The 10,826-nt window shown below is 49.7% G+C and overlaps 2 protein-coding genes across 3 annotated transcripts in view; one reads left to right on the top strand and one right to left on the bottom strand.

Annotated features, from left to right (window-relative positions):
• Positions 1-619: 619 nt before the first annotated feature.
• Positions 620-10,826, bottom strand: part of VANGL1 (VANGL planar cell polarity protein 1) — a 158,684-nt gene continuing 148,477 nt past the window's right edge. The window contains exon 8 of the mRNA XM_054691751.1: positions 620-775. Coding sequence (XP_054547726.1) covers positions 707-775 — 69 coding nt within the window. The 3' untranslated portion in view covers positions 620-706. The remainder of the gene's footprint in view (positions 776-10,826) is intronic.
• Positions 7,621-10,826, top strand: part of CASQ2 (calsequestrin 2) — a 57,717-nt gene continuing 54,511 nt past the window's right edge. For both annotated transcript variants that reach the window (XM_037499293.2, XM_054691752.1), the window contains exon 1: positions 7,621-8,011. In XM_037499293.2, the coding sequence (XP_037355190.2) occupies positions 7,778-8,011 (234 nt within the window). In that variant the 5' untranslated portion in view covers positions 7,621-7,777. The remainder of the gene's footprint in view (positions 8,012-10,826) is intronic.

The raw sequence follows: 10,826 nt of genomic DNA, 5'->3' as shown, positions 1-10,826 counted from the left end.
TCCAATGGCCCTGGGTTGAGATATATTGGTCTAATCCTCTGCTCTTATGCTTAAGAACAACTAAGAACACTTAACGATAATATCTCTTGAGCCTACCTATCACATAGTGTGAAATGCGGGGACCTCTGTTGTAAATCCAGCACTTTAGGCTGGTTTCCTTATAGCCATGAAGCCAAAAGTCATTATTTACATAAAAAATCTCCCCACTCAGCAGAGGCATATAGTGTAGTTGTGAATTATAAATACTCCAAAGCAAGAACCCAGCTGCTCAGACCCGGCCTCGCCACTGATCAATGTAGGAGGCTGGCCAGGGGAATGGCATCCTTTATGCCTGTTTCTTTATCTTAGCTGCAGTGACCACAGCGACTGCCTCCCAGGGCAGCTGTAAGGGTGCCCACTCACAGCTGCATGGACCATTCCCAGCTCCTAGCACACCAGCCCCGGCACCACCTCTCCCAGCTCCTCTCCCTGGGGTGGTGACGGCATTCCCAGTGTTCATGGCACGAATGGCTCTAAGACTTTCTTTTCCCTCAATTTTGTTTGTTTTCATAAGTACCTAAAATACTACCTTGAAAATCTTGCTTGAGAATCTCCAAAGAAATCCAAGCACACATGGCTCTTGGAGGAGTCACAGGAACCGGTTCCTGAGTCAGATGCTCGGATTACACTCAGCTGCCACCGCGGTTTGGCTATTTAGAGCCTTCAGTCATCTCTTAGTCACCATGTTGTCAAATTTGTGTCCGTAACGCACTGTTGCACAAAAGAAACACTGGTGCTGAAACACAGGGACAAGCGTGTAAATGTTAATTCTGCAAATGCATCAGCAAGTGACCTTCATCACTCCATAAGCTTATCTGACCTAGTGGACACATTTGCATGTGTCTAAATTTCTAAAGTCGGAGCCCAAAATAATATCTAGCATCATCATAGTGGATTTGGCGTTTCCTGTATTAAGAATAAAGAGACTAGTGCGTTATTTGCCTTAAATTTCTAAACAAGAGCTATTGAGAGATTGTCTATTACTATAAAAAGGTGAGCCAAAGGGCTGGGGAATCTGATGCAATTTCGTGGCCTACTTTAGAGGGGACAGGGGAGCCGAGTAACCCATGGGGCCATGTCCCAGCTCCTCAGAGGACCCCTCAGAGCAGGTCAGAGAACTGTGTGTGGCAAGAAGCCTGATCAGGTCTGGTGTGGAACCTTCTCTCATCTGAACTTTGCCTGCAAGGGGGTGAGGAGAAAGAAGATACAGATTATTTGTATGGGTAAGTGAGGCCACAGGCAGCTTTTCTACCCTTTGATTGGTTTCCTCTGTATCAGCTCCCCACTGCTGCCGTAATAAATTAGCACAGACCTGGTGGTTCAAACAACACAAATGTATTTTCTTACAGTCATGGAGGTTAAAAGTCTAACAAGGTGGGGGCGCAGGCTGCAGGCCTTTGGGGTCCTAGGGGAACATGGCTCCTTTATCTTTGCTGCCTCCTCAAGCAGGTGGTCGACCTCAGCTTCCGCCCTCCTCCCGTGCCCGCCCTCCTGCTAACCCTGCTGTGCCCCTTAAGAAGAACTTTGTGATAAAAAGGGGCCCACCAGGATCAAGCAGGCTAATCGCCCCATCTCCAGGTTGTGAATCCTAAATCTAATGATCTACAAGCCCCTTTTGCCACAGAAGGTAACACATTCCCAGGTTTGGGGATTAGGATCTTTGGGGAACTGGGGGGTGTCTTTACTTCGCTTACCACACCCTCCATTTGGACACTTTCATTTCATACATCCAGGATTTTTTGAGAGGTTTTCCTGCTCTTTTATGGCTTCCTTGGGACGTCTCTATTTTCCCTCCAGTTCCAGGACAAAGTTTTCCATTTATCTGATCTCATATAAATTTATTTCTGAACTTTGTCCCTTGTTTTCTTTCCTTTTTTTATTTGTTCCTCTTGTCCTCTCCCGTTGAAATACCTGCCTTCCCTTTCTCTTCTTGTCTTTCAATCCAGTGAAATCTGTTTTTCCCTGAAGGAAATGCACGTAGCCTGGGGTCATGGGAGCGGAGAGAAGAGACCTGGGTTCAAGCGCAGTCCCTGCTGCTGACCAGCTTGTGAAGCAGCAGCTACTTGACCTGCTGAACCTCAGTTTCCTCATGTGTGAAGTGGAAAGAACCATGCCCAGTGTGACAGGATTTCAATGAGGTGATGCATAAAATGTCTCGTGCCTGAGATACCATCTCACACCAGTGAGAATGGCACATATTAAAAAAACTAGCAACAACAAATGTTGGCGAGGATGTGGAGAAAAAGGAACTCTCCTGCACTGCTGGTGGGAGTGCAAACTGGTCCAATCACTGTGGAGAGCTGTGTGGAGATTTCTTGACCTACTGAACATAGAGCTTCCATAGGATCCAGCAATTCCACTCCTAGGTATTTACCCAAAGGACACAGAAACATCCATTCCAAAGAGCACCTGCACCCCTATGTTTACAGCAGCACTATTTACAATAGCTAAGCTTTGGAAACAGCCCAAATGCCCAAAAATAGATGACTGGATCAAGAAGATGTGGTCCATATACACCATGGAATATTACTCAGCATTCAAAAAAGATAAACACATGCCATTTGCAGCAACATGGATGGCGCTGGAAGGGATCATGCTCAGCGAAATAAGCCAGAAAGAAAAAGAAAACTGCCGGATGGTCTCACTCATAGCAGGAATCTAGAAAACTTAAATAAGGGACCAGGAAAATGAATAACTATAAGAAAGTGAAAATCAAAATCAACAAAAAACTATGAACCAGAGACACTCTATGGGGGGTGGGGGGCGGGAGGGGAGGGATTGGGGTCAGAATGGGGGGTTGCAATTGTATGGGGAATATAAAAATAAAATTTATTATTTAAAAAAAAAAATGTCTCGTTCCCATGGCTGGCCCATAGCAAGCACTGAGCACATTAGTTCATTTCCTTCTACACACACAGAAAGGAGGGGACACCCCAGCACCTGTCCTTCAACAAGGAGTCTCACACTGTGGGGCGCACCCTCTGAAGCAATTCCTGCCTTGTCCAAGTGACTCCTCACCCCCTGCGCGAGGCAGCTAGCTGTGGTCCAAAACCATCACAAAGCCCACCTTGGGGTTCAAATCCCAGCAGGGCCATTACTAGCCACGTGACCCTAGGTCAGTTTCTTAACCCCTCTGTGTCCCACCTACCCTAAAAGGGGATGCTAAACTTACCAACCTCATGGGTTGCTAAGAAGAATAAAGGAGTTAAATGTGTACTTAGACGAGGCCCTGGCACAAAGCTAGGTACTTCATATTTATTTAATAAATATTTAATGGCAACTACAATAGCTGTGCCGAGTGCACGGGAGACGAACAGATGCCGTCCCTGCTCCAATAAAGCTCAGTCTGGCCGTGGAAAGAGACTCCCCCGCGGGAGAATGTTTCCAAGGAGAAGTGGCGTGTGCGGCAAGTGAATGTCAGTCCTGTCTACACTCCGGGCCTCCCTGAAGAAGCAACCTTCGTTAGAACCTGGGGAGCTTATTGGTGGAGCAGCGGGCTCTTGGCTGAAGTGACCTTGATCTTCCTCTGCTCGGTTCTGTTTGGGAGTTTCCTGGTGCTGAGCGGAGGGGAACCCTCCTGGGGTTGCCTGGTGCTCAGGGTTAAGAGGGAATCAAGGCCCTAGGGGGCCAACAGGCTGGTTCTGACCTCACCAGGGGAAGCCCCAGACATTGGGGTGCAGGACTCTGGACTCAGGCATTTCCGAGAGTCACAGTGCCCAGCCCGCAGGCCAGGGGCCCTGCAGGACACAGACGCCCGAACAAAGAAATGTGCCATGCCCGGCTTTGTCCACAGGGGGGAGCATTTTAGCCGAAGAAGGAGCTGGCGGCCGCCGAAGTCCTGGTTGCGTTTTGCCTTGAAAGGCAAGCTCCGGCCTGCACACCCTCCTGGGCCAGCACCTCTCTTCCAACTTCCTCCAACGTGCTCGCTGCGCCACGGCTTCTCCTGGTAAATGCAAATCTTCCACGGGTGCAGCAAATTTTAAAACGTGCCATAGAAGACCAGAGACTCTTCCCCAAATTGGGGAGGTGAGAGGTGCGGAGACCTGACCTGGCGCCTCTGTCCCACCTGTCAGAACAGCTCAGAACCCAGGTGTCCGGACTCTGGGGTCCCAGTTCCCTTATTCTGACCTGCCTTGGAGTCGCTCACGTAGTGTCCCGGCCTGTTGACCTTCCAGTGCAGGTGTGAACCCCCAAGTGTTATTAACAGGTGAAAAGAGTCTTGGTGCCCACCTAGGAGGACGAGGCGGGCGAGGCGCCCTCTAGCGGTGGCGTCCCGGCATTGCGGGCTGCCAATGTCAAGGCCCTTGATGGACTCACCTGCTGGGGCCTGGCCCTAAGGCTCGTGCCTGCCTGGCATCTGCTCCCAGGCGCCCTCCTCAAAGGTGCTTTCCTCCTCACCGGTGCAAAAAGCCACTCCCTGCCCCTGCTATTGACTCCTTTGCCCTTCTCGGTTGTTCTTCAGCACGTGCCTCTACTTGATGTCATGTGCACAAGCAGGGACTGCACAAGCCCCCACAAACACACACGCTTCTTGTTCGTTATCGGTTGCCTCCTCTCTGTGATGCAAGCTCGGTGAGTTCAGGGATGCAATAGAGAGTCTGGCACATAGATGCTCAATAAAAATTTAAAAAATGATGTCGTTAACAAGGAAGGAAAGGCCATGGCTTCCATCCTGATGCACCTATAAAATGGATTACGGTGGAGATCAGCTTGTAAAATAGATGCTAGGACATTGCGCCACTTGTCAAGAAGAAAGAAATGAAAGGATTTGATTAGATCAAGGGATTCTAGGTGGTGCCCACACAGAGTTAAGGACTAGAAAATTGTTAACCAAAACTTAGGGGCCTACATCATATATTGTGACAACAACTGACACTTCTTTGTATTTTCTTGTTTTGTTTTATTTTTTCTTGTTCAAATAAACAAAGGAAAAATGCCTGCCAATGGCACATAAAAACACACGCCTTAGCATGCCCACGTAAACTACCCACACAGAGCACACCGCCTTGTGGGCAGCCACGCCCTTCAAACCCTCTTCTGCAACTACCAGCTTTAGCAGCAGCCAAATCTGAAATGCAAAGGCTGATTTGTTAGATGCAAAGTTGACTTGGAACTAGCTAGGATTCCTGTTTATAACATCAATTAAAGTTGGTGAGCAGTAAGACAAAGGAAAAATGAAACTAGGAAAAGGCAGCCAGAGCAAAGGCTGGCACACAGCAGACCTGAAAACCTATCTCCAGGAGTGGGACAGGAGCCGAAGTCCTCGCCTCTCCCCGAGGATGGGCCGTGGGAAACCCGATCTCTGCGGCAGATGGCAGGGGCCTGCGGTCCTCAGAGTCCAGAATCTGGGGCGAACTTTGCACATGGGGCTCTTCCATGAATGCTTAGTTGCTTAAAACCAGATTCAAGGGCTGAACTAAATTTTAAAAATGACCCCTTTGTCCTGGTACTTTTTGTCAACTGCAACTCAGGAAATTCAGACTCTGATTTGAAATACCTCCCAGTTTTTAGTAACATTAAAAAGGGGGGGAAAAAAAACTTGGAGCCTCCCTGGTGGCGCAAGGTATTAAGACACAACCCATGAAGCTATCCACAGCCACCACAGCACGAGTTCGATCCCTGGCCAGGGAGCTACCCACATGGGGCAGCAGACCTCTCCTGACTCGCTCACTGCTCCCCTCAGCAGTGTATTTCAGACAATCCACCTGTTCTGTTCCCCACTCTGTGTCTGGTGAATCCTCTCACCCCCTGCACCTCTGGCCTGTACCCTAGTTCTTCTATGCATAAATAAATAAATCTTTAAAACAAACTTTATGATAAAAAATGGAGCGAATTCTAAATAAAAGTAACTTGATGAGATTGAGGATTGAGACAACTGGCAACCGTTTGGGGAAGCTGACCTCAAAAAAAAAATAACAGGTTGTTTCATTCAGAAATCTTGCCTGCCCCCCTCCCCAGTTTTCTACAGAAAGCTGAGATCCCATATGCTTTCCAGCGGCCTGGAAAGCTGAGCGGGCCTGGGATGATTGCCCTTGGTACCATCTTTAACCAGCACAGAAGCGTCACCTCTGGGAGGCCTGGATGAGGCGCAGCCGCACGCCGGGTGCTCCAGGTCCTGGCTTCTGGCGCATGGAGTGTCCTGAGCCATCTCCCCATCAGCCTGCCTCTACCAGGGGCCTCTGGCTGCAGGATGGGGGTCTGGTCCCACCCCCTAGGTCACTCGCTGATCTCCTGTTTTCCTTCTGTCCCTGCAAGCATGGGGCCTCACAAAGCCCTCATTACTTCCGAAGCTGATTTTTCCAAATGGAGGAAGAAAATACCTGGCCACAGACCTGCAGGGCCGTGGCCCGGAGTTAAAGGGGCCTGATCGCCGTTTCTGACACAGCTGAGTCCTCCGCCTGGGGGCAGCCACACTACCCGAGTTGCCCATCCTGCTGACTCTCAGCTCATCTCTGAGCATGAATTACTTCTGCCCCCCAAATGCCTGCTGGGTTCAAGGAGAAAACGGACAGGAGACGGGTCACAGACATTATTGGACGTAACTGGCAGATGATTACCGCAGCTGACGCGCCACCCTGTCCAGTGAGAATGGAGCGAGACTCACAGTCACCGCGTTTGGACCCACTTGCAGCCGACCCTTCCGTCTCTGCTGCTGACCTCACCGTACGTTCATATCTGCCCCCACCCGATCTGGGGACGGAGAATCAGAGAGGGCGCGTGCACACCCAAGCTCACTCAGTCCCTGGAGGGAGGGGCGGGGACCTGAACTCCGATGTGTGGGGCTCAGAGGCCTCTAGGCCCCCACCCCACTCTGCCTCTGCAGAAGAGCAAAGCCCAAGACCATGAACACGGGTCATGTAAAAACCAAAGACAGGCTGAGGGCAAAGTACCCAAGAGGGCTTGTGAGAAGAGCTTTGAGCTTTTATTTTACCTCACTTAGAAATGCAGATGGTGAGAGAGAAGGCTGGGGTGACTGGGGCCTCTGCCTCTGTCTGTGGGGGGCTGGCGCCTCCCCATCAGCAGAAGCATGTGGGCTGGGTTCCAAGAAAAGAGGACAGGAGGTCGGGGACGGCAGGTACAGGACGGGAGGTCCACCCCGGGGCCCGCCTGCTCCCATGCCGGCGAGAGCGGGTAGGGCCAGCAGCTGCCAGGAAGCAGGGTGACCTCCGAAGAGTAACGCACAGCCTCTGTCTTCCCTCTTCTCTGCGCAGCAAGCCACCCTCCCTGTTCTCTCGCTCATTTTCTCTTCTCCCTCTGAGATTATTTCTCCCCTGTGACCTTCCTGGCCTCCTCTCTTCACAGGCACCCACTCTCCCCTCTTCCCGCTGCCTCCTCCCGCTCCACCACCCTGACCCACTGTCTCAGCAAATCCCTCAACAGCGTCCTATCTAACTTTTTTATTCATTGCATGATTTATTTTTAGCCCCAAACAACTGCATCCTAAAAATGGAGTTCCTGATGAGACGGGGCTGAGCAGAGCTATGCGAGGTATCTGGGGCTCGGCCTCCAGGCCTGGCTCTGGTCCTACGCACGCCTGAGTGTGAGCCGCCCCCTGTCCTGAGCCGCCTTACGGTGAGCTGCGCCCGGGGTGAGCAGCAGGTCCTTGGCCCCGGGGAAGGGCAGAGGGGAGACAAAACCAGCCGGTCTGCTCCCCACTGGGCTCAGCACGTCCCCTAGAATCCCCGGTCCTCTTTCCTGCACGCGATCTTTCTGGAAAGGAAAACAAAACTTCTCCCAGATGAAGGGGACCCACTTGTTCATCGTGGGGATCTACTTGCTGGCCTCCTGCAGGGCGGAGGAGGGGCTCAACTTCCCCAGTTATGACGGCAAGGACCGGGTGGTCAGTCTCACGGAGAAGAACTTCAAGCAGATTTTGAAGAAGTACGACTTGCTTTGCCTGTACTACCACGAGCCCGTGTCTGCAGACAAAGTCGCACAAAAGCAGTTTCAGATGAAGGAGATTGTGCTGGAGGTGAGCAGGGGGCTGGGGGCGGCCGAGCTCGGGTCGGTGGGCAGGAGAGGGGGGCAGCGCGCACCCTGGCTGCGCTCAGCCTCCTGGAACCCCGAGCAGGCTCCTGCGCGGAGCTGGGCCCTGTGGCCAGCCAGGGGTGGGTCCACACAGGAACATGTCGTGGTGCACGGGACTGATTCGGTGTCTGCACATGGTGACCTCTTCATTTTCCAAGGACAGTCATCACAGCCACTATTTTCCTGAGAGAAATGCTAGAGCTATTATTAAAAAGAAAGGATAGTTAGGGATGGTTTTTGCAGGTTCCATTAGGTGCACTGAAGCCTGCCCCTTTGCTCTCTCAAGTGTCCCCCTGATCCGGGACAAACAAGAGTCTTTTGACTTTGTCTCTCTTCACGGATCAGACGGCAGCAGCCCGCAGGGATCTGCCTCTCCTGTGACTTGGTTGCAGAGTCAGACGTGTGGATCTGGGAAGATCTTAGCTGCACATTCATTAACAGGAATTTTTTTTTCTCAGCAAGTTGTTGGTGTGAGCTGAAGTCAGTTCTTATTTTATCTGCGTTGCGGGGCCTGCTGGGGCGCCTGGCACGGGGGCCCAGGGACTGTTCCTGCAGCTCCTCTGGACCGTTTCAGGCGCCTCCTCTCCAGGAGTGCCCGTGGTGCCAGGGATTCTAGTAGGCACCACGGTCCGGCATCAGCCTCCAGGCCTGGCCCAAGCTGGCCCAAATCTGAGACAGGGACCATTTGAGTTGCAGCAGCACTAGTCGGCACCGCCAGGAAGCTCAGCTTCAGCACATCCTTCAATGAACAAATTAACCCTCGTGAATTTGAATTCTCCAAAAAAAAAAAAAAATTAAAAATGGACGGTCTTCCAATGCAGGAAAAGCACTCCAGACACATTAAAATATCTTTGGTGATTTCAAAAGCCCTTCACAACCTACGTGTCTTGAGATCACCTCACAAACACGTCTTCTCAGGATTTACCTGTGGTCATATGGCCCCCACAGAGAACTCTCTGGTTGACAGAAAGACAAGCATTTTAGAAATAGCTCCATTGCTGTTATATATTTTTTCCCTCCGGCTCCCTCCTGGGGACCAAATGTGGAAGTTCGGTTCCATCTGTGTGTTGCCAGCAAAAAGAAAGCGGGGCGGGGTTGTGATAGGTCTTTGTACGATATAAATGGGAAAGTCACAGGCTGCAAAAACCCAGGCCGAACAGCATGACAGCTGCTCAGCCTGTGAAATCCCCACTCATACCAGCATCTCCAGAGCCAGCTACCCTGCTCAGTTACTGAGGGGTGTTTTACTGAGGGGTGTTTTTAGGGGTGAGCATGGGGATGGGGCCCTCTATGCTCACTGCTGTCCACTTAGCTTAGAACTTGAAAGAGCACGGGCACAGGCAGTGTTCCCCCCATTTCTGATTCCTTATCCTATTCAAACACACACACTCCCTCAAGAATCAGCCCCCCCCAAAGCCTCATTCGGGGTCACTCAAGCAAAATGACAAGAGGGGATTTCCCCTGGTCTTGCTCTTCCTCCCAAACACCTTTGACCCAACAGTGTCAGTCCAGGTGGGGGGGGTCAGTGCAGGGAGAAAATCATTAGGGGAGAGAGAATGCAGGGCACTTGGGGGTCAGAAGAACTGAACTTATATTCTGGTTTTGCCTCTTCTAGACAGGTGGCGTGGAGCAGGTTACTTAATTTCTGTGAGCTTTATTTTTTTATAAATATGGAAAAATAGCTATCAGGCAGGCTTATGAGATGATTCCATGATAACATGAATATTGATTGAATGCTTGCTATGGTCTATCAATACTTTCGCGAATGAATGCAACGTCAGCGCTCCCCAGAACCTGGGGGACCACGTAGGTGGTCCTGAGCCCCTTATTTCATGGCTGTGGACTTGGTGTGACTTACACAGCTGGTACCCCTGATCCTGGTCAGAAACTTGTCATCCACAGAAAAGCACATACCCACCTGGGAAGGCTAGAATGTGTGGAAAGAAAAGAGAAGGCAGGATGGATAGTGAATGTTTGGTAGATTTCTTCCCAGTACTTTTTTCTATGATAAATCCATTTTTCAGTTGAGATTATTATAGTTTCGTTTCCTACTTTTTTCATTTCAGTATATTGTGAGTGTCCCTAGGTCATTAAATCTTTTTATAGTCTTCACAAACACACATTAATGCCACCAACATATTCCATTGTCTGATCATATTTGAAAGATAATTTCCCTCATTCTGAAAACTGATGCAAATTTCAGGGTGTTTAAAATATTTGTCTATTTTGGATTTTTATTGTTGTTTTAATGAACATTCTTTGATTTCTGCCTACATGAACTTTTTCATAAAATTATTTACCATTTACATTTCCTCCCCCATTAATTATTTTTCTGTGTGTTTTCTGTACATATTAATTATTTGATCCTGGGAAAGTTATGGGCATGCAGGTTATTTTTCTCAACTAGGAAATCAAGTTAGTTTCTACCTCTGTGAATTCGGAGAACTGAATGAAAGCAGGTGAATAAGTTTCTTATAAAAAGTATAAGATTCTGTACCAGTGCCAGGTATTGTTATTTTGTTAGGATGTTTCCTGTTGAAAAAATTAATCTATGTAGAAGGCTTAACTGAGAGCCTGAAATCTCACCAGTTCTCATCAAAAGCTTATTCCCTTCACCTGTCACTTAACTTTAGCCCAGTTCTTGGTCAATAGCAGTAGTTCTCAACCTTGGCTGCATATCAGAATCGCATAAGGAATTCTTAAAATATACCGATGTCTGGGTCCCATCCTTAAGAAAGAAGAGCAGGATGACATCCAGG

This window comes from Talpa occidentalis, unplaced genomic scaffold (genome assembly GCF_014898055.3).
Source record: "Talpa occidentalis isolate TD23 unplaced genomic scaffold, MPIMG_talOcc4v2.1 talOcc4.9, whole genome shotgun sequence".
Lineage (NCBI taxonomy): Eukaryota > Metazoa > Chordata > Mammalia > Eulipotyphla > Talpidae > Talpa > Talpa occidentalis.
Note: the sequence above shows the minus strand (reverse complement) of the source record. Positions and strands in the feature narration are given on the sequence as shown.